The sequence below is a fragment of the Lissotriton vulgaris genome, chromosome 2_2 (genome assembly GCF_964263255.1).
Source record: "Lissotriton vulgaris chromosome 2_2, aLisVul1.2, whole genome shotgun sequence".
Classification (NCBI taxonomy): domain Eukaryota; kingdom Metazoa; phylum Chordata; class Amphibia; order Caudata; family Salamandridae; genus Lissotriton; species Lissotriton vulgaris.
In genome coordinates this window covers 52,384,934-52,409,078 of record NC_141688.1, presented here as the reverse complement: position 1 = coordinate 52,409,078, position 24,145 = coordinate 52,384,934, and the positions used below count along the sequence as shown (strand labels likewise).

General features: G+C 44.6%; 2 protein-coding genes across 3 annotated transcripts in view; one reads left to right on the top strand and one right to left on the bottom strand.

Annotated features, from left to right (window-relative positions):
• LOXL1 (lysyl oxidase like 1) overlaps positions 1-24,145 on the bottom strand; it is a 251,136-nt gene that overhangs the window by 69,152 nt on the left and 157,839 nt on the right. For both annotated transcript variants that reach the window (XM_086959268.1, XM_086959267.1), the window contains one exon: positions 20,957-21,065. In XM_086959268.1, coding sequence (XP_086815394.1) covers positions 20,957-21,065 — 109 coding nt within the window. The remainder of the gene's footprint in view (positions 1-20,956; positions 21,066-24,145) is intronic.
• LOC147728994 (proliferation marker protein Ki-67-like) lies at positions 12,881-20,867 on the top strand. The gene is made up of 5 exons (XM_086959923.1): positions 12,881-13,006; positions 14,318-14,430; positions 15,583-15,664; positions 16,078-16,193; positions 20,849-20,867. The coding sequence occupies exons 2-5, from the start codon at positions 14,339-14,341 to the stop codon at positions 20,865-20,867; spliced, it is 309 nt and encodes a 102-aa protein (XP_086816049.1). The 5' UTR covers positions 12,881-13,006; positions 14,318-14,338.

Sequence of the window (24,145 nt, the reverse complement as noted above, 5' to 3'; positions counted from 1 at the left end):
ACAAGTGCCTGAATGGATTATTTAGTGGGTGCGTGACTGAATGCATAAGTGAGTAATTGAACGTGTTTTACTGAATGCATGGGTTAGTGACTAAACTGTGTGAAAGTCTGTATTAGTCTCTCAGTTGGTGTGTTAGCGGCGGCATGGGTTTGTGAGTAGCTACATGAGAGTCTATATGGGTTATTGCTTTTTCGTCTGAGTATCTGTATGGGTGCCTGAGTGTGGGTGGGTGGGGGGGGGTGTGACTCTGCATAGATGTCTGAGTGGGTGATTCACTGGTTGTCTGGATTAAAAGTGCATCTGGGAAAGGCTGTATGTGTGAGTTAGTGTGTGTATGGGTTTGTTGGTGAGTGAATTAATGTGTCAGTGTTATATGTGTGGGTATCTACATATGTTTTAAGGCAGTATATGTGAGTGTTGACGTATATAAATGATTGTACCTGAGAGTAAGTTATTTGAAGAGTGGGTGTATAAATGAGTGTCTGCTTGTATCAGTGATTGTATAAGACAGTAAGTATTTGTTAGTCCCTGCATAAATAAGTGATGTGGTGTGTGTATAAATAACTGAGTTGGTGTGTATAACTGCATACATGAGTAAATGGGTATGTGATTCATTCTTTGCATGACTGTCTAGGTGTGTGAGTAACTCTATGGATGAGTGGTGGAGTGTGACTGTATAGGTGTATGAGTGCATGTTATATTACGGTAAATAGTCGGTGGCATATAGTATCTGGCATTGTTGTATGTATGGTTTTAAAAATAGTAGTCTGTATGTTAGAGTGGGTGTATTGAAGTATATTAGAGCATCAGTATGTGCATCAGATTATCACGCGGATGATGTCATCAGTGATGTCATTTGAGATGTCATCAGTGATCTCACTGACCATGTCCATGACCATGTCATGAGTGATGTAATATGTGACGTCATCAATTTTTTACATCTTCCCCCAAAAATATGTATATCTTTTTTTATTTTTTTAGAAAATTGCAGTCCCAAAACGGTAGTGTACCAAGCTCCATCACCACGCGAATCCTATCTGCCATATTGCTAATTTCGTAAATGATGCGCATTTCGTATCCCACGGGTTCGTGGCACCGCATCCCGTGTAACATCATATACGAATGAGGTCGCACACGCTGCTACTTTGGTGTCCGACGTGTGCACGCTGCCAGGCCCTGTGTTACGTCATAGACGTATGGTGTCACGCCGGGTACACCAGTCCGTCATTTTTTTTGTCATCAGTGATGTCATTTGAGATGTCATCAGTGATCTCACTGACCATGTCCATGACCATGTCATGAGTGATGTAATATGTGACGTCATCAATTTTTTACATCTTCCCCCAAAAATATGTATATCTTTTTTTATTTTTTTTAGAAAATTGCAGTCCCAAACCGGTAGTGTACCAAGCTCCATCACCACACGAATCCTATCTGCCATATTGCTAATTTCGTAAATGATGCGCATTTCGTATCCCACGGGTTCGTGGCACCGCATTCCGTGTAACATCATATACGAATGAGGTCGCACAGGCTGCTACTTTGGTGTCCGACGTGTGCACGCTGCCAGGCCCTGTGTTACGTCATAGACGTATGGTGTCACGCCGGGTACACCAGTCCGTCATTTTGGTTTGTCTCAAAACTATATCTAAATAAGTTTAAAGTGTATATGAGAGCAAGCGATAATCTAAAATATTTTAAATATTTATATATTTCTAACTGTAATAAACTTATAATATGATAAATATATTTTCTCAAAATCCCGTCGGGTGCGGCCTCTTTGTGCGCTCGATGCGCGATTGCCATATGACCTTAAAAAAGCATTTGATTAGTTCATTACATTTCCCATTATAACAGTTGGAGGCCTCCACCCATTTTAGTCACTCTCCCTACAGCGTTTGATGAGACACACCCCTTCTGCTTAGAGAGCTTTTTTGAAAAGTTTTTTGCTGTGTGCACATATCTTATACTACACACAACATGCAACGATCATCTTGATCAATATTCGTGGTCTGTACATTAGCCTTCCACGTGTGATGGCAATGCATCTAAAACGTTACATCAAAAAACAAATGTGTATTGCACGATGCCCCTGGTGTGTGTGTATTATTGTGCTGCCTTTCGGCCTGGGTATTGGTGGCTCGAAAGGGTATCATCAGCCACGGGCAGAGTGCACATCCTAGATCACATGTGACAGACAGTAAAGAGTAATGTGTAGATTTGTTTTGCAGTATGCTCTGTTGTCAGACTTTACCAGTATAGTAGTGTGTCATATGTGAGACTTTCAGATTCACGTTTGACATGCATTGCTTGACTGTAATGAGTATTATCACTATGTATGACGTAGCCTCACTGCTGATCCTCCCGCCATCGGAGCACATTCACATGTGTGCGCTTTGCAATAGCAACACTTTCAATAATCCCGCACTCCATTGACATGCGTGTCTGCGCATATTCACAAGCTTGACAACGACATGTGACGTTGGCCAATGTTTTCGAACAGCATCTCATTAGCGATAGTTGCCGCCCTCCCGGTACATGCTACATTAATGTAAATTGTGCATTCTGCAACATCAAAACTACAACAGAAACACACATAAGTTCACTTCCTGGCCAGGCAGGAACTGAAAGCCCAGGTCCCCAGAATAATTATTCACAACCCTACGCTGGCCTGGCATATGCAATCCCAGCACACTTTGCGTACGTATAAATAGAATAACGATGACGCCACATGTCCCAGTTCTTCCACACTGCCTAAGGTGATATGATCCCATCCACCTCGCATACCACAATGCACAATAAAAAAAAGGGGGATCCATGAGGTTTACACCATTCTGGTAATCAACACTGGAAATTAATGGCGGTTGTGTTTGGACACACAGCAATGACAGCAGGTGAGCAGTGGGGCCTGGGTGCACAGGGGCTTCAAGTAAGCGCGGTGCTGCGGGAGGGGTGGGGTGCATCAGCCTGGGTGTGCAGGTGCGCACAAGCAATGTGGCTGTGCGTAATTATGTGATCTCTGACCTCATTCAGTCACATCACTGTCTCATTTTAAGGACCTGCTGGACCGTACTGTAGGCCTGAGCAAGCGGGCACCGCAGCCTTAAAGAGACGTGGCATTGGCTTTTGGAACACTGTAGTGAGCTAATTACTAAGTGTACATGCACACAGGCTTGCACCACTGCATTACACTTGCTTATTATGCTTCTAGCATGCGCTCTGTTCCTTTGTATGTAAATGTTGGCATAACATTTTATTATTTAACTGTGTGTATTCTCGTGCACTCCAACTCCTCTTTAAACCACGATTACCACTGACAGTTGGTAGATCGTACTGCAAGAAGGAAGGATGTACTCAGCTGGTGTTCTCTATTATAAACATTCATTTACCTCAAGACGTTTCCAGCATTATATTATTTCTTCCTTTTCAGACACTGAGTTGCTTGCGCCAAAATTGGTGGAGCGGGTGCCCACCCCGTGACGATGCTCTGGGCATTCTGACGCCTTTCATTGTGGTATCAAGACACCGTCCCCGACAGAGACCTGCTGTGCCACCCTAAGAGAGGCACCCCAAAGTCAGAGCTTGCACCAGCACTTCCTTGGACACACCGGTGGTGGCAGGTGAGCAATGAAGCTTTGGTGTGCAGGAGCTGCAATTTAGCACAGTGCGGGGGAAGGGGCAGGCGTGCAGCAGCCTGGGTGCACATGTGCAAGCAAGCGATGTTGCCGTAGATAATAATGTAATCTCTGGCCTCATTCATATCTGTTTCATTTTAAGGACTTGCTGGACCGCACTCTTTCTCGCAGACCCCAGCGTCCTAGACACACGGGTGAAGGGAGGTAAACAGTGAGGGCTGGGTGCAGTAGGACGACGCTCTGTCTCCTCCTCCCTCTGTTCTTTTGACTCTCCTTCCCATTTTTCCTTCCACCCACTCCCTTCTTGTCCCATTCTCACTATCTTCCTTTCATTCTGACTATCTTTTTCTCTTGGACATGGCACACATACTTATGTTTCTTTTTTGTCTTGCAGATTTTGTACGCTGCTTTCGGAGGAGTCCCACTCACTTATTTCATGTTATACTGTTGTTTGTTCGAATAAAGTTGCGTTTCCATTTATTTGTTTTGTTTTAATAAAGGTTATTTTTTTCCCAATACATAAGTGAGTGTATGGGTCTTTTTTTTCTGACAACATTTGTCTGTAGTTTAATGTCAAAATCGGCTGTTGATAGGAGTTTATGAGGGAAAACATTTGTAATTTTGCGGTGCACCCACCAAATATAAACCAACAGACTATTACATAAATGAAGCCTGTGCAATTTTACAACTGCAAGGATTCTATGAGTCTATCACTTTATAATGCATAGTGTAATTACAGAACCAATAAGGCACTGCCTAGGGCCACCGAGACTTCAGGGACTGGCGATGTCCACCCTGCATATTTAAGGAAAGCCCCGGAGGGTGGCGATCCCCGGACTTGAGCTGGCCTCGAAGCCCCCCGAACAATTAGTAACCAATACCCGAGGACAAGGCGATCCCCTAGGCTGCGAAACATCTCGGAAACAACTTGTAGTTGGTGGTAAATAACAAATCCTTAAATGAGGAATGCACTCACTTGAGTGCTCCCTACATTAGGGATTCGGTAATTTACTGAGTCGGTATTTAAGAATTCTATAATTTACTGATTCCTTGAATAAGACCCCTACATCTCAAATGCCTAATACCGGTCGGTAACGGCCGAAATTCGGTAATTTCGGTCGTTATCGACCGGTATTAGGCTACCTAGATCTGGTCCATAGTGTATTAAACCCGGAACCCACATTTCCCACAGGTATGTGGGAAACGGGAAGCAAAGTTATTATTCCATGTAAATATATTGAACAAACAATTGATAATATGATGAACAGGATAACATAATGTCACTGTTGGTGGTCAAAGACACAGTGAGACAAAGTCACAAAAACTTGAACTCAATAAATGTAGAATGGAAATGCTCAAATGCATACACATGAGAGTGTGATTCAACATTGTCACATAATATTAGACACTAAACTAATAAGGGTGCCTGGATAAAGCAACATGGTAAAGTAACACAAAAATTGAAATAAAAATAACACGTCATACAGGATCAGAAGTAGAATGGACAGATATACAGGTACAAGTTCAGTTCATTAAAGTAATTACAGAGATACTCACTCATGTTGAGACCCCATAGTGTTTTAGTATTAAGATCTAATATGTAGCGTGTCTCCAACTGTCTAAGTAGTTTTTCACGGTTACTACCTTGTCTTGATGTAGGCACATTATCAATGACAAAGTACTTGAGATGTTCGAGGTTGTTATTTTGAACCTCTTTAAAGTGCTGTGCCACAGGATATGAGTGGTCATTGTTGACAATGGCCCTACGGTGTTGCAGGATCCACATATGTACTTGAAGTTTGGTGCTACCCACATACTTCAGGCCACAAGTAAATTGCAGTACATAGGCCGCAAATACAGTTCTGCATGTGTATTTCCTATTAATGACAATAGGTTCAGAATGAAAAGTAGCGTTGACTTGGGTGGTGTTGATCCCAAACCGACATGCTCTACATGTGCTGCATTTAATACACAGATATACATTACCTACTAGCGGTCGTAGGTAGCTATAATTAGGACCTAGTTTCCATAGGAACAGCATTTTTTGACTTGGTTATAAGTTTGGCGTCGTTTGACCAATCTGCATGAAATTTTGCCAAAGAAGTGTAACAGTGGGTACTATTGTTATGGAAAGTTTTGGGGTTATCCGTGCAGCAGGGACCGATAATCTGGGGCAAGAAATTAGGTTGCGTTTGTAATGTTAATTCCCATAGATAACTTTAGCCGCACCTACAGCCCGACCGCTGAGTGCACTAACAACAAATTTGGCAGGGAGGTAGATGTCCGTTCAAGGAAGTGCCTTTTGCTTATTTGGTGTAAATCCGTTCAGTAGTTGTTGAGAAATGTAAATTTAAAATTATAGTGATATCTCTGGTCGCGGATTTTTCATGGAGGCTTCGCAATGAATCGTGAATGCTGGCGCCAACGGGAATGATCTGATTGGCTGGACGTAATCTGAATAGAAAGTGGTGGCTTCCATTTTATCTATCACAGTAGTTCCAGGGGCTGAAAATTGTATGAAAACCCACATAAAGGGTCAGGGTGGAGATACTCTGACCCCATAGTTGAGACATGGAGGTGTTAGTGACACAAGTTATGTGCCCAAAATTGATTTTTATAATTGCATGCAATATTTGTGGTGACACCGTGACCGACAGCCTGTGTATCATGGGGGGTACATTGCGACTATCAACGTTGTCGCGAATTCGGGTGAAACTATAAAAAAAATATCAATGAATAATAAATACATTGTTATAGAGATATTGAGATATTGATAAATGTTTTTATAGAGTTATTTATATAGTGAGTTACCTACTGTGATGGTTATAATTAATTACAATGTTATAATTTTTTTATGTATTGGTGGCTATTGAATTCCTGCGTTTGCTTTCAGCTGTCGCGACGAACCATGGGGATCACGATTAACGACATCATAGTGATCTCCGGCCTCACTACGAAAATGGAAAAGAGGTTTTAGAGAAGGTGGTTTCAGAAATACACTAGAAAAACATGAGTTTGAAGTGTACAGTAATAAACTCCTTGTTTGTAAAATACTGTAGTGTGTGTGCATTTATGTGTTTTTACTTTACGGAAAAGGCACAATCATCACGGTAAACAATGTCATTGTGATGTCCCGAATAAATGCAAAAATAAAAATTGGTCTGAAAGATGCTTTATAAAGAAATCTAATACAAAAATATGAGTTTAAACATGCTTTGAAAAAAGTATTTATAGAGTAATATGTGTACGGTATGTATATATATATATATATACACATATATATGCATTTCGGTTTCTTGCAGCAAATAAGATAATTCAATAATTCAACTATGTAATGTTGGGCCTCAGGCCCACATGGTGGGAAAATAACGGACATGGACAATGGATAGTCTGGTGCAGTAACTGGCCCCAGCCACTTTTAATTAACAGGGTTACCTGACTGGTGACGCCTGTGGTGGGTGGGTGTCTAGTGTGGGTAACATCAGCAGTGGAACACTAGAATGTATCCAGCCGGACACTACATCCCTTCCAAACTTTAATGAAAAAACAAACAAGAGTCCAACCTGTAACAAGAACACATAAATTACAAATAGCACCAAATGAGTCAATTCAGGCTGGCAGCCAGGCATCGCTGGGGCTTCGGAACGCATGGTCAGGATGCCTTCAGTCGCCTTGGCAATGCTGTTTAGACAGGGCTGGTCTCACGGTGTAGAAGTCTATGTATAAATGTTCAGTGTCGATGCATCTGGAGCTGTGGTGAAATCCACTTTGGATTCGGAGACTATCTCAGTGAGTGAGGCCTTCCTGTGGGGGTGACGTGCTCGTGACCCTCCTTACTTCTGACTGCTGGGCGACAATCGACGTGCCTTTCTCGCCTGGACTCCTCTGCAACTTGAGCCTCTTGGATGGCTTTAATTGCTGGCTGTCATGGGACCGTGTGTACTATGCAGGACTTCTCGAGAGCCGTGCAAAGGCGTCGCTGAGGAACTGCCAACGGATTCACAGCCAAGTCGCTCATTTAGCCTCCGAGGGCGGTGTCGTTGTTTGGGTATCCTCGCCGTCTGGATTCGGGTTCTGCGCCTATCTCTAGTGATCTTGTGGGTGACCAGTCTTCAGCCGTGACCTTTGTGTTTCCTGTGCCGGACGTGGGGCTGCGGCCGACACATCTCTCCTACTCGGAATCCCTTCGCACAGGAACTCCGTCGAGGCATTTGTCCCCTGGACTGCAACGTGACCGTGTGGGCTGAGTGGGCCGTCGCATAGGCCAAGCTTAGGGGTCACTGCAGAACTCCCAACAGGGCCATGGCCAAGTCTTGTGTAGTCCCCAAGGGTGGATCTTCCAATGGCCGGGTGTGCTCGACTTCGGCAGGTTATAGGTTGACTGGGGTGCACAGACTGTTCCTGGATGATTCGCCTCCTTGAGTTCCGGTTGTTTGGGGGGGGGGGGTGGATTCACTCAGGTGGTGCGATTCTCCTTGGCGATGATGCACCTGGATGGTGATAACAGAATGTTGGTTTTCTTCAGTGGGCAAACAGGCAGCGATCTTCTGTCAGGGTGACCTTAGGGAGTGAGGAGGACTTGAGGGACTTCGTGGCACACTCCGTTGTCTCCAGGCAGGTGCACTGCGAGGTGTGGTGATATTGATACCAAGCAGCCAGTGACAAGTGAGAGGACTGTTGAACTGCGAAGCGTGGGGCCAGGTTGCGCTTGCTATCGGCTTACAGTAGGTCCTCCCGCAGAGCTGTCTCTAGAGGCAACTCTGCACCCCGGTGGCTGGCTCGTGCTGATGAACACCTTCCTCAGTGCTGGTGCGAGTCCTTTGTCCTGTTGTTCTTCTCCGTTCCATCTTACGCGCCTGTGGTGGTTGTCTGCCCTGTGTCGGCATGCCACTGTTCTTTCCTGCTTTAAGAAGTGGCGTCGTGCCATGCACTTCTCCTTCTTCAGGCCAGACTTTCACGTGGATGTGGTGTCCTGCCACCTGTCACATGTATGCTCCACATGGACATCTCTCTGGTCGTGTCGCTCCTGGGATGGTCTTTACCTTCCTTTTGCGGATCTGTAGCAGGTCTGTCCTGTCTGTAGGACTTGCATGCGCTTTTTGAGGACTTCCATTGACACCGTCACCTCCTCGAGGGCGTCGTTCTTGCACTTTAAGGCTGCGCCATCGTGGCGGCTGCTTCTTCCTTTCTTCCGGTGTGCTTGTCCGGACGGGTCACTTTGCGTGACGGGCTCCTTTGTCGTTGTGCGCTGTGACATCTGGTCACGTGTCGCCATGCTGTCCGAGCGCCTGCCACATGGAGTGTGCGACTCTTCTCTTGCCTGTCGTGGGTCACTGCCGACTCCGTCCTGAGGCAGTGCAAGGGGAGGACACTCTTCATTTCCTTCGGCCCACTGTGGCGCATCGCTGAGGCAATGGAGATGTGGATGCTCTCCTTCCTGCGTTCAGCAGTGCTTCTTTGTGGAGATGTCGCTATCTCCTGGGTGCCTATCTGTGCAGTTACCTTCGCTGGGGCCTCTTCCTGTGCCCTTCTGGGTTTGTGCCATTGGTTCTCTTCTCAGGCGTCCTCTTCTGATACTTGAGGCAATTGTAAAGTACAATGCATCAATTAACCAACTTAAGTACATCATAGAATACTTTGACGCAGAAACCCAGATTAAAAAAATCATAAAGTGCATAACAAAGATTATACCATGTAAGAAAATTCATTGATTGCCAGAAAATTAAGACAGGAGTGGTATATATAAACAAAATGATATATATTGTAGTTCATCAGATAATGAATAGTACAACATTTACAATTCCTTAAAAAAGCTTGCCTTCTGCAAGTTCGTAAAATATCAATAAAACCAGTTAAACAGAATAAAGTGCAAAACCATAATCAAGGAGCCTGATTCTCTCCAGACATTCCTAAAGAATATCAATCAAACTACCGGATTCCATACATCGAGGGCATTGTTCTGAAATATTTGAGTTCCTATTACGTAACAATAAAGGGGTATAATATACCATCTATTGAGGGTAAAATGACATCTTCCTGAAATGTGGTCCTTGAAGTACTTTGGAACTGATATATGAGGCCTCCAACTACTGCTCCCTAGGTAGATTTACCTTATTATATTTTTCCTATTTACTCTAAATGGTGTGGAACAGATCTTTGTAATCACTTACTGTCACATGCATCAACAGAAGGAAATAGCGATTCGAAATAGCGATTTTTAAGGAATCGCTATGTAGGAATCGCAATTCCTTCTACATGTAGGAATCGCAAAATAAAATGCGATTCCTACACATTACCTAATAGCGATTCGCAAATTGTGAATCGCTATTAGGTTATGTCACTCCATTCATTGCTATGGGCTTTTAGGCCCATAGGAATGAATGGGAATGCATTCACAAAGTGCAATTACCAAATTGGAAATCGTAAATTGCAAATGCAATTCCAAGATGTCCAGGGTGCCAAAGGCCCCCCTGATGCACCCCCCAAAAAAGGTAAGAGTGCACATTGGGCATTTGTGTGCGCCACTTCACTTTGAAAAAATGTTGTGCATTTTTCAAAGAATGAGCAAATTACCATCAACTTGAAGATGATGGTAATTAGCGTTTCCTAAATGCACAGTTCATAATGCATCGCATTTATGGAATCGTAAATTGCGATTCCCTGAATACATTCACAATTTAGATAATTGTGATTACCTTTTTTGCGAATGGAAAGCCTTTGATGCATCAAAAAAGGCCTTTTTGCCCTTGCAAGAGGGTCGATTCTGCGAATCGGCCCGTTTGCAAGGGCAACAAGCATTGGCATAGCCAATAGGTCTTGCTTTTGGGAACTTATAATATTTAGTTATGCATCACAATATCCTTGGTGCAACAACATCAACCGTTACATGGCTAAACACTTATAAGGCGCCCCCTATTGGCTATGGCAATGCTTGTTTTGCTTTGATGAGCAACTTCTAGGACCGTCTTAAGAACTGATTGTCCACAGATGGAGGAGATAGCATTCTCTGTTCTTGATTCCAGACAGGGAACTACCAGTTCTATGAGTTGCTTGGGTCCCTTGAGTGGAGGCATATCTGCAGCAAAAGATGGTCATGGATTCTGGGTGGTGGGAATGGCAATGGGTTGAAGGAATGAACGCATGAACGGTTCATAGCCATGTGCATACCATCCATGAGCTTTTATCAGAACATGCATAGGCAAAGTACTCCAGAGTCTGGGACTTGTGAGGATTTTAGCAGGATCTGTAACGAGTGGGGTGGAAGAGTCTGCTGTGTCACTTAGGAGTTCACTGATTTGCCAGTGTATGCAACTAGAACACATAAATCGTCGTTTCAGAAATCAGAATGCTATCCGCGAGACGAGTTACATTTTCCATATGTGATTCAATTCCTTTGCTAATAGATTTTTTTATGTGAGTATGAAGTCTATATTCCATGGGAGGATTCTCAGGGCCTTGCAAAAAGCAGAGAAATTGAGCCCATTTAAACTGGGGAGTAAGTCTTGTCTCCAATGAATATTTATGTAGTGACATGCTACAAAGGTGATTTTGTAGAATAAGAGATGTTAGTTCTGCAGACTAACATGTTGCTCTTGCATTGAGTGGGGTAAGATGAAAGGTGGAGTCGGCAGTTCGCTATATTCTATTGTGTCACCTTTATACAGTACAGAACTCTGCAGGAGAATGTGTGAAGCAATAGCTAGAAACAGACTGCTGGTGTGTGAAGTTGTTTGTCACAGACTTCTCAAAATTATTAAGAACACAAGTTAAAGGTTATACTTTGCCCTGCATTCGCTTTTGTGACAGTTTATGTCAGAAAAAGAAAGCATACGTTGCCCCTTCGCATAGAGAAAGTCTGCAAAACCTTAAGTTGCAGAAAAAAAATTCTGCCTATATTTTTTATCTTGGTTGCGCTTGAATAGAGTGAACGGGAGTAATCCCATATTGCAGTGGAAATTGTCAGGCAATGTGCAGCAAACTGCATGGGTGAAAGACAATTTAAATCTGCATAGTTTGTAAATTGGTAACATTAGGAACACACACACACACCAACACATCTACTTGAAGCCAAGATTCCTGCATCGCGGCCGCTCACACAAGGAAGCTATTGGCTTCAGGAATATGAAAGAAAGCGCGTGTGTGGGCGGTCGCAAAAGTATTAAAAGGGATGACAAATGTTGGACTTTCCGAGGAGGGGGGAAGAACGGTAAAGGCAGGGAGTGGGAGAAGGGAGGGGATAGGGAAGGGGATTCACGCGCGCAATGAAAGCCAGATGACAGTTGTGCACGTCGTACACGCTAATGTGCATAATAGCAAGCTGGTGGCCGGCAAGGTAGCCTTTTTAGGTTTCGACCTGGCGAGGGGCACGCAGTGCCCCTCCCAGTTCGAAAACTTTTGTTTTCAGTAGGGATGTTTGGACCGCCTCTGTTTCCAATTGGCTAGCTCCATAAATGGAGGCTAGCCATTGGGAGACAGAGGCTGTCAATCACGCTTTCTTGCGAAAACGCGATTCGGGGGCGTTTCTCGTTCTTTTTTAAGCCCCGCCCCTTTGACCTGGGCCACGCTGTGATTGGCTGCCGGCCCGGGATACCCCCGTGACGTCATTCCCGGGCGGCGCTGTGATTGGCTGGCCGGCCCGGGACCTGACTTGTTTCTAGTAGGTATTAAAATGGCACACTGTGCAGACAGCCACGCCCACCCCCAACTTTTCATTGGCCGTTTCTCTCTACGACACATAGGCTCGCCAATCAAACGGCTTCGCAGGGAATTTCGGAACACATTTGAAAATAAGTTGTTTTAAAGGTGTCCATCCGCTTTAGGAAATAATCCAGCTAAAAGTTGTCGTTCAGTCTGCTGAACGGAGGACCGTTCGTTGGGTGCTCCAGATTCGAGCAAAAAGAAGGTAACGGTGTCATTGCAAAGTTCTTTAGTGCTGTGCAACTTAGCCCGGTGAGTGTTGTGCGCGCGGCGGAAGGATACGCGGATTGCAGAAGGGCGGCGGCAGCGGTTTGCAGTGCGCGCCAAGGGTGCACTTAGACGAGTTAGGGGAGAACGGTGCGAGTATGCGCTGATGTCGGCGACGCTGCGCAGTTGACTATTCGGCCCTCGGTGCCCTTGATGGACTTGCCGATCCTCGGCGGTCAACTTTTATTTACAGGTGAGATTGCATGAGTTTTGAAGGATCTGGGAGGATCCTTTATTTGCTGGGTGGGCTTTGAATTCTTGGGATTTGCTGCATCCGAAACGGAGGCGCCACTTGGGCCTGATAACGAGGGAACCCGACCAATGCATTTTTAATTCTTCGAGTATACCATTGATTGAATACAGCCGAGTGACCCTCAGCGCAAAGCTTAAACACCATATGCACTCGGGTAACTATAAATGTTATATTTTAATTGTTTGGGGAGCCTTTAGGGATGTTGTCAATAGTTTGTATGCGGTTTTTCCAAAGGTCAGCATTACTGGTCTAAAGCATTGTGCCCTTTTGTTTGAGTTGTATGACCGCATGTTTGCTTCTGGCGGTCCAGATGTTGACTTGCTACACGAGTAAGCAAATACCCGGCCACTAGTGTCCTTATCGGTGCCTAATTTTGACTATTGATGCCGCCTCGCTCTTAGTAAATAAATATCTTGTTGGAAAAACTTTTTTTAAATATGGGATGCTGCTGGGCCGAGTAACCGGAAACTCTCTCTACCTGTTTGGTACTGAGGTTTCACCAGCTCTCTAAGATTAAGATCATATGCTGAAAGTATCAAGGCAAGCTCTTCAAGGGGGGGTGATATGGTTTTAAGGCTGCAGGCGTAGTAGATAAGTTTTTACTGTAGTGGAAACAGACTAGTAGATAGACGTCTGCGTTGCAATGTTGGCCTCACAAGTCAGTACTTGTCATGTACACCTGAGTAACGATACAGCTTCCGAAGGATTACGTGAGCTACCTGTGTACTACTGTGTTTGTACACAGCGGTCGCCGTGCTCCGGGTGTATCTAGAGCGGTTCAACTATTTTTTTTCCTAGATGCACCGACCTGTGCTGCAGTGATAGGTAGCGAGAGCCCAGCAAAGAACGAGTAGTGGGAATGGAGCCGCCTAGGTTACCCTGCACTGAATCCTGGTAGCGCAATGCAGGTCTTGGTGCAGGGTCCAGATGCAGTTGCCCCTACACCTGGCGTAGAGTCGCGAGAGCCCTGCCGCATCTCGACAGTGTTCATAGTGCATGTCTTAATACGATTGGAAAGGCAGAGGCAACTGTGTCCTTGTGGCTTGAACATGGTCTCAGGGACCGCTCGTGGTACTTGAGCAGCGAGACTGACGATCAGCGCCGGGTACTACTGGGCTGCGCGTTAGAGGCAGCTGTTCACCTCTTACAGGCCAAGCAGGGCTGCAAGGTACCTGTTGTACCAGCAACTAACGCGGCTGTGCGCCGTGTGCAGCGCGCAGCCTATTTTATAGCCCTTGGTGTGCAGACTTGTGAGTCTGTAGCCCCTCACACTGTCAGTAAGGGTCCCGCGAGCGCCTTTGGGCCCGATTGGCACTACGGTCGCAGCTGTTGCGTCACTGACAGCTCCCGCGCTCTTTTGTTTGGTTTATGAAGGCGGGTGATGGCGGGCTTCGCGTGCATAGATACTGTTGGGGTTCACAACACTTTACCGTGTATTTCTCACAGTGGTTTGTAATCTTTTCAGGTAGGATCTCCAGTTACGAAGATGCCGCTATATGGGAAAATTGTGGTTATTAAAAGAAATGGTTCAGACGGAACTCACTTTCCATTGACTGCATCGAGCTGTTTGTTTGGGAGGTAAATTATTCATGTTACACTTAGTTTGTTATGATGGTTTAGATGTCAACAGAACTCAATTTACAGTTCGTGTTCGATAAATGCTTTGCTTTATTAGAAATGGTCCTATCTTGAAATGACTACTTGAGCACCTTGCGAAGAGAAGCACCCAATGTTTCTATTTCCTTAACATATTGTAGACAAGCTGGGGCGTCCTTTAACTACAAAGTTTTTGCATGTAAAGGTCTTTAGCATGTAGCCAAGGGTTTAATTTTGGGTTGCCAGCAGAATTTAGTCACTTGAAGTAGCAGCAGCAGTAGGATGATGTGATCCCGCCCAGTCATCTGCATTTTTGTATCTAGTTGCTTTACCCTTTAAACATTCGCCCCTTCTGTTTGAAATAATTAGCTGATACAGCAACTGCCCGTTGCCATAATTTGCTACTTGTAATGCGCGAGTAAGTTAACAACCTTGGTTTTTGGGCGTCTAAAATGCATCCCTGCATATCCTGACAGTTCAACCGTGCGAATTAGATGCCATAGACTGGAAATAGACAAAACGATGAGTTTCTATTTTATCTCTTCTAGTCTTTAATACCACCTTGCTTGAAGAGACGTAACATGGGCGTTTACTCGTAAAGTGGCAGCATTTCATGGCACCGCTGGTTTTCCGTGTCTTAATGCAGTTTTGGCGCATCTGCCATTCCTATTTGAATGCAAAGTGGGCGGTGGTGGTTAGTACCCGTAAACACGCCATCATAATAGTAGTCGAATAAATTACTAGGAAGCTATTTTGCGCATTTAGTAGAGTATTCTGTTAGTCTGTTTGAATGAAGTATCTGGAGTCGCTGTTTCACTTGACAGGTGTGCTTGCTACTTTAGTAAGCTTTTTATGATTGCACACTGCATGGAATACTGTTTGCAGGTGGATGGTATGCAAGCTGACTTGCGGTTAATGTGAGACTGTCATTGTTGTCCCCTTGCTATTACCATAATATGCATGTTCTATCCAGTTATAACTGATGTTGCTGAGCGTTTGGTATATTGAACGAGAACGTGGATGAAGTTTCTTGTCTTCCACTTCAGTTTGCATGTTAAACTAGTGTTCATTACATGAAGCATGCTTGAGGAAGGTAGAAGCCTGTTTATGTTTATTTTTTTTTTTACACCACAGGAAAACTGAATGCGATATTCGCATCCAGCTGCCCCATGTGTCCAAAGAACACTGCAAAATCGAAGTTAATGAGAATAAAGAGGTAAATTCGCCCTTAGACAAATGTCTGTCAGCTTGTCAACTGGCTAGACAACCCGTTGTCAAAACGTCATACATATGATTCTTGTTTGCCAAAACTGCAGTTACACGTGCATGGTATACACATTTGCCAGTTGGGGGGGGTCCTTGGTATCTCACGCAAACGGCGCTTCTGAATTGCACTTAACGAGTGTTACTGCAGTGATGTTACTTTAACCGGCTTTACAATTGGCAGGCTCAGATAACCATTCAGTTAGTCAAATTTATGAATAGCATTCAACTCGCTGAGCTATCTTGGCTGACAGCATTAATATTTGCAACTTTAAAAGCCAAGAGGCAGAGGTTCGTGTGTGTATATATATGTATGTTGTATTAAATGTCGGTGGTTCTCATTAACTCAATTTTCTAACGTTTCAGGCAATTGTAACCAATCTAAGTTCTGTAAATCCGACGCAGCTGAATGGTGTCTGTATTCAACAACCTGTGGCTCTCATGCATGGCGATATCTTAACTGTTATTGATCGTTCTTTCAGGTATGTTAAATCTGTCACTAAAAAGCTATTTTTGCTGAAGGAGTTGAGTTCCAACTGCTTATACAGCTTAGTTTTAAATATCGGACCGTATGCCACTTTTCTGCTATGAAGTATCTGCACGTGGTGTGCTTCTGAATCTTTTGAAGGCTATCATTGTTTGGGCATAACCTATGCCTTTTATTACGTGCACTGCCCACGTTCTATTCTACACTTATTTAAATGTATTTGACTGTAATGTTTCTATTTAATTGGTCCAATAGTTAATCCTAGGATTATTCCAGAGTTCTCCTGCTATAATGGTTTGAGAAGGTTAATATAATCCTTGAGTTTTAGCAACTTTTATGAGATTTGTCTGAATCTCTAAATATTTGCAGTCTAACTTATTTCTATAAACTTTTGGTGTTAAATTACGTTTTATTTCCTTTCTTTATAGCCCTTTATTCCCCCTGAGGTGCTACCTTGTGTTTTTAGGTTTGCCGTAGCAACTGCGTAGCGAAATCTAATGTTATCTCAATAGTGGGGACTTGAAACCGCCCCTTCTTCCATTGGCTAGCTCCATAAATGGAGGCTAGCCATTGGAAGAGATTGGCTGTCAATCGCGCTTTCCCTGTGAAAACGCGATTCGGGGGCGTTTCTCGGTCTTTTTTTAAGACCGCCCCTTTGTCCTGGGCCGCGCTGTGATTGGCTGCCGGCCCGGGACACCCCCGTGACGTCATTCCCCGGGCCGTGCTGTGATTGGCTGGCCGGCCCGGGACCTGACTTGTTATACTGCTTGAACTCGACCCCAAGATATCGGAGCTCTTTACATGAGTGCCAGTTGCATTATGGAGGGACACATTCATGTGTTTTTTAGGCACGGGTAGAATAAGTGGTTTGCTCAGAATCACACTGATGTTTAGCCTCTAGCCAGACTCGAACCTGATCCGCAGCTTCAAAGTCGGCCGATCTGGCCGTTAAGCCACACCCTCTTGAGGCATAGCCGGGCCACTCCTAGTAGTTGAGCACAGTATATTCAGCCCTTGTATTTTTGCACACCAGTGACCTTTTTACTCTAGCTGCATGGGTTCGAATCCCACCTCAGCCACTTATTATCTTTTTTTCTTGTTGCAGTTTTTATACTGCTTGAACTCGACCCCAAGATGTCGGAGCGCTTTACATGAGCGCCAGTTGCATTATGGAAAGACACATTCATGTGTTTTTTAGGCACGGGTAGATTAAGTGGTTTGCTCAGAATCACACTGATGTTGAGCCTCTAACCAGACTCGAACCTGGATCCGCAGCTTCAAAGTCCACTACATTCATTCATACCCCCACAACAGACATACATCCATCCCACTCCATCCATCCATCCATCCCACCACTCCATCCATACATCCCCCACTGCATCCAACCATCACACTCCATCCATCACAATCCATGCCACTAAATCCCTATTTACATCCACCACTCTTTTAAATTACTAGCGCCTCAGTTGTGGAATAAACTGCCTGTGTCCCTGCGCAGCTCCCCTAACTTGTTGGCTTTTAGGAAGGGGCTCAAAACTTGGCTTTTTACCTCTTAGTTCCTGGCCCTATTAGGTATCCTTCTCTCTGTTTTTATTTACTTTCCTTGTTGTGTTATGAGAGTGTGTGCAATTCAAAGCGTCGGGACACTCTTCTGAGTAGCCGTACGCTATATAAAACCCCGGGATAACATAACATAACATAACACTCCATCCATCCATAGCCTCCCTCCATTCCATCCATACAAAACATCCACTCCATTCTGCCAGCCATCCCCTAATCCATCCATATATCCATCACCACACTACATTCATTCATAACACCACACCATACATCCATCCGTCCATCCCACTACATCCAACAATCTCATTTATTTGCTTCTTATTCGATTACTTTTTTTGTCTCGGATTGTACTCCGTGAGAGTGCATAGGTTTATCAGCTCTTTTCTTCTGTCCCCAGTGTGATCCCCACAAAATTTCCACCCCCCTATGTTCAATGTTTCTCTCTCAGAGCTGTTGGCAATGTAAATAACAATGCCATTTATTTATAAGTAAAAAAAAAAAAATAAGTCATGAGCAATGCCAATAGCTCTAGCTTTTCCAAAGGCGAAACCATTGCATTGTAAATGCTTGTTTAAACCAGCTATTAAATGTCTCGCCACAGCAGCACATGCGCTGGCTCAGACGAGAACTAAAAATGCTTGATACATGTGGCCTCTTCTGCAGAGTGCAGCCAGCCTACCCAAGAGCTCTGTTTTCTTGACCACTAGAAGATTGAAATAGAGATTGGACTAGTTCCCTAGTTGGTTTAATTTGCAGCAGTTGGTATTACAGCGGACCAGAGGAGATTTAAATATATGCCAATTTATAATCAATTACAAAAGATATAATCTCTACTACCATTCCAGCGAGAATTTTCATAAAAATCTTACAGTCCGCATTGAGCAACGCTATCGGGAGAAATGAGTTTATATCTTCAGAATGTTTGCCCTACTGAGCGAAGCAAGATGAGGAGTCCGTTACAAAATATTATTTAAGAAATTCATCATATATGTTGCCCTCTGTCCTTGGGGTAGGACAGGTGTTTTGTTTCTCAGTTGCCTCCGATTCTTTAATCCAGCCAGCAACCACAAAGCCACTTTCCCCTAAGAATTGCAAGATGGGGCTTAGATTTTGCAGAAACACAGGATGCACGTCTTTTTGTGCCCCTTACACTGATCTTTAGTGTAGAGTTCTGGTGTTTTTCTCATTGAGGCTGATAAATAGGCAGTAGATTTATTTTTTGGCATGGTCTATGGCCAATCAAATTTCAAATTAAACAAAAAAGGCTCACTGAGATACTTAGGGAAGGGCTCTTCCACCACTAGTACAAGGCACGACAAAGAGGAAGATAGTGATAGACGATAGAAGCCCTTTCGCCTTAACTGGAATACTCTAGCCTGGGCTCCCAGCTCCACAGGAGGTTTCTTCCAGATAGGTAGACAATCCAATCAAGCCAAATCAAACAGGGAGGCCCAGTCACCTCCTATCAGCTTAGTGTCACAATATCGTTGCATGCAAATCCAATGAAAACATTAACTGTGCTCCAGCTGAAGAAGTTTAAATTCTGCTCCCTCCTGGTACTGCTGGCAGGCTAAGGCAAAATCAGTCTGGCAGCACCAACATGCTCGAGGTGCCAAATAAACTTCTTTGGTCCTCAAATTGGATTCAGTCACTACAAAGTAATATGCCAATATATTTCTGGCAGCCTTTGGCGTTCAGTGAAGCAGCACCTCAGGGGGCATTAGAGCCACTTACATGCTAAGGCATGCCCAACCCGGCACCACCAATACATTTGAGGGGACAATGGCGCTTCTTGGATCCTCAAATTAGATTCAATAACTGCAAAATAGCATACTAGTATCCTACAAGCAGCATTCAACGCAACCACTGTCGCTTTGCCTTAGCCTGGGGTGGCATGGCCTCTAACTCGTGCATCAGATGATGTGTATGCGCATTCCCTCAACTGTATATATCCATACTAAATGTTGTTTTAGTAAGGCTGTGAAAAATTAACTAGGAAGTACAGTGAGGAACATATCAGATCCTAGCCTTACATACCATAATAAAATAAAGAACCCCCCTCTCATTCCCAGCACTGCCACTAACCAAACCCCTTCCCTCTCATTGCATGAAGAACAGAGTTTTCCTCCACATAAGCACTTTTTTAATTCTTGCTCGTTTTTTAATTCTTCTCAATGAATTTTTAAAATGTATGTATACATTTCGTAGTATTTATCAGCATTCGACTTTTGTTGTTTAATATTTTTTTAGTGAATTATTCTCATGCTTAGTATTTATTGTATCATGGTTAGGAGGTTTGCTTTTATGACTAAAAGTCGAATAAAGCTTTGAAATTTTGATAAGCACTTATCATCCCCATCTCCCTGACTCCCACATCCGGAAGCACAGGTTCTTTCTCTATCTTCAAAACCTGATGTATATGTAGCACCATTCATACTCTCCTGCTTCCATCCTCCAATGAATACTTTCAGTGATGTGTGTGCTCATCCCTCCTCTCAGCTTACCTATCTCAGAAGTGTGGTATTTTCACTTAATTTCAAACAGAGGACATGGAGGTGTGACAATGTCTGTGCTTCCTACCTATAACCAAGTTTTAGGGAGAAAAAAGTTACTAAGCTCCAAGACAAATCCATGAGCTGAAACAATAGAAAAACTAGGTTGCGACCTTGCAGGAGCGGGCAAGTATTCCCATGGGTCCTCACCTATTACCACCAGAATAAATGTAACCCATATATACCGTCACCCACCGTCTGGCCAAATAAACCTAGTGAAGAGTGCTTCACTCCCCAAATACCAAATTAAGAAACAGCAGTGCACCCCAGTTTATCCCACCCGTCCAGAAACCACTATTTTCTTGACTTTCCATCCATCAACATACCTATAAAAATAAACATCTGGAAACATTTGAAAGCCAACATAATACTGCCTTTGTACCCCTTTTACCATGATGACAAGAAAACAGAAAGAAAAATAAACATTCTATCCCTTTCAATAGCCTCTATAGAAGGTACAGTGGCAACATATCTGCAAATCAAAAGTGAGCGCCAGGGAACCTTTGAACCTTACGGTTTGAAATGTTTTCCCATACAGCTCTGGCACTGCCACATAGACTCTGGTATATTTTGGAGTGAAGGCGAACAGATGCTCGTTGTATTAAAAGACTAGTCTATGGTCCTCGGCCAATAGTACAAACATTACCTGGCGAGACACTTCTCCTCAGCAGCACAGCGGAGCGAATAGAGATGGGCTCGTTGCACATAAGTTGAAGCTTGGACATAGTTAGGATCTGGTACAAGGTCCGGGAGACCTGAGGAGAGAAAAGAAACCAAGTAAACTAATTTGCAATCACTGTGGAAACCCACAAGGTCATGCAATTTAATGGTTTTGGGGTCTGAGTTATCTCTCCCTCACTAAACCGTACCATTTTATGGTGAATACGACAAAGAAATGAATGCACATCGAGATAATACTTCATTCTCACCAATGGAGGTCAACCATCTGAGAGTTATCACAGATTATACGGTCAAGGAGGTTTAGCCCTTCCTATACCGGGTTAGGAGTCTCCAAACTTGTCTGTACTGAGAGCTACCTATGTTCAATGAAACGCATTAAGAGCTACTAATATTATTAGTGTTGTACAATGTATTTTTTTATATGTATAATAATTCAACCTTGCAAAAGCTGTACAATTTATTAAGCTGGGCTGCACACAGATGAGCTACTCAGAGGTAGCTGGAGAGCTACACTAGCTCACGAGCTACTGATTGGAGACCCCTCCAGAGGAAAGGAAATGAAGCATGGACATTAAGACATAACTGCATCTTTATCATAATGTGATGGACGCCCTGCTCACCTCTTTATGTCTTTAACTCTGTAAGATCATTTGAATTATTCCCACATTAGACTGTGACAAAGCTGAGCTCTGTATGATTGCTCAGTTGGTGGACAATCACTTCCTCCTTTCAACCTTTATAACAATACAAAGGTTCAACGATGATCTTAAGAAATCGAAGAAACTCTGTCGCTCCCTTGAGAAAGCCTGGAAAAAAGACCCAAACACCAGCACCAGGGACGCCTTCAAAAACGCCACCCGCATACACCACCAACTTATCTGGTCCGCCAAGAAAGCCGCATTCAAAGACCGACTAGATAACAACGCCCACAACAGCAAGGAATTATTCAACATCGTCAAAGAATTTACCAACCCATCAGCCAACTCCAACGACATCACCCCCTCCCAAGCCCTCTGCGACTCCCTAGCTTCCTTCTTCCACAACAAAATCGCAGACATCCACAACAGCTTCGACAACCGACCCGGAGACCAACCCACCCAACCTTCTACAGGACCTTCACCCCCCTTGAACATCCTCAACGACTGGAACCCAATCTCCACTGAGGACACCATCCGCCTGATGAACTCCATCCACTCAGGATCCCCAACTGACCCATGCCCTCACCACATCTTCAACAAAGCAGACTCCATCATAGCACCACACCTCCGAGATGTCATCAACTGCTCCCTCAACTCCGGCACCTTCCCAGAAAGCTGGAAACACGCCGAACTCAGCGCCCTTCTGAAAAAACCCACAGCTGACCCCACCGAACTCAAAAACTACCGCCCCATCTCGCTTCTTCCATTCCCGGCCAAAGTCATCGAGAAAGCTGTCAACAACCAGCTCGCCGCCTTCCTCGAAGCCAACAAATCCCTCGACCCCTCACAGTCCGGCTTCCGAGCCAAACACAGCACCGAGACCGCACTTATCGCAGCAACAGACGACATTCGAACTCTACTGGACAATGGAGACACAGTCGCCCTCATCCTCCTTGACCTCTCTGCTGCCTTTGACACAGTCTGTCATAGCACCCTTCTACAACGCCTCAGAAACGTCGGAATCCAAGGAAAAGCACTGGAATGGATCACCTCATTCCTCACCGGAAGAACCCAGAGAGTCCGCCTCCCACCATTCAAATCAGAGGCCTCAGATGTCATCTGCGGCGTGCCACAAGAATCGTCACTCAGCCCCACCCTCTTCAACGTATACATGAGCCCCCTTGCGGCCATCGCTCGCCAACGCAATCTCAACATCATCTCCTACGCTAACGACACTCAACTGATCCTCTCACTCACCAAAGACCCTAACACCGCTAAAACCAACTTACACGAAGGAATGAAAGAAGTAGCCGAATGGATGAAGCACAGCCGTCTGAAACTGAACTCAGACAAAACAGAAGTCCTCATCTTAGGCACCTCCCCCTCCGCCTGGGATGACTCTTGGTTGCCAGAGGCCCTTGGAAAAGCACCCATCCCGACGGACCACGCACGGAACCTGGGCGTCATCCTGGACTCCTCACTCTCGATGACCAAACAAGTCAACGCCGTTTCATCATCTTGCTACAACATCCTTCGCATGCTCAAAAAAACATTTCGCTGGATCCCCACCGAAACTAGAAAAACGGTCACCCACGCACTGGTCACGAGCCACCTGGACTACGGAAACACCCTTTACGCCGGTACCAACGCAAAACTCCAGAAAAAACTTCAACGCATCCAGAACGCTTGAGCCAGGCTCATACTAGACATCCCGCGTAAAGACCACATCTCTGGTCACCTGAAAAACCTCCACTGGCTCCCCGTTAATAAGAGGATCACTTTCCGCCTCCTAACCCACGCACACAAAGCACTTTACGAACTTGGACCCGAATGCCTCAACACACGACTGTCCTTCTACACTCCCTCCCGTCAGCTGCGATCCTCCAACCAAGCCCTTGCCACTGTACCTCGCATCAACAAAACCACCATGGGAGGTAGATCCTTCTCCTACCTGGCAGCTAAAACCTGGAACTCACTTCCCACTCACCTTCGCCTTACTCAGAACCACCTAGCATTCAGAAAGCAACTTAAAACTTGGATATTCGACAAGTAATCCCCCACCCTGCCTCAAGCGCCTTGAGACCCTATGGGTATGTAGCGCGCTATCTAAATCTCTTGACTTGACTTGACTTGAATTCACTGGACTGATAATATTTGAAAAGGCAGCCGGGTTGTGGAGGATTGCACTGCCAGGACAAGTCACAAAGGTACCAAAATATTGCCCACCTCAGATGGCCAGCTGCCACTTGACCATAAATGTAAACATTCATTCAAAGAGTATGAGAGGCAATATATATATGTATACAAAGTAAGTCATAAAATCTGTGTATTTAGCAAAAGAAAAGAGTCCACGTTACTGTATGTAGCCCAAAGCGTTTCGCCCAAACATGGGCTTCTTCAGGGCGATTCAAGAGTGCACTCATCTCGCCAGGGGAGCTTAGTAAGGTCCGCATGTTTTTCTTGTCCTCTTCGGAACGTAGGTAAAAGAGGAATTAACCTTTTTATTGGAGAAGCAC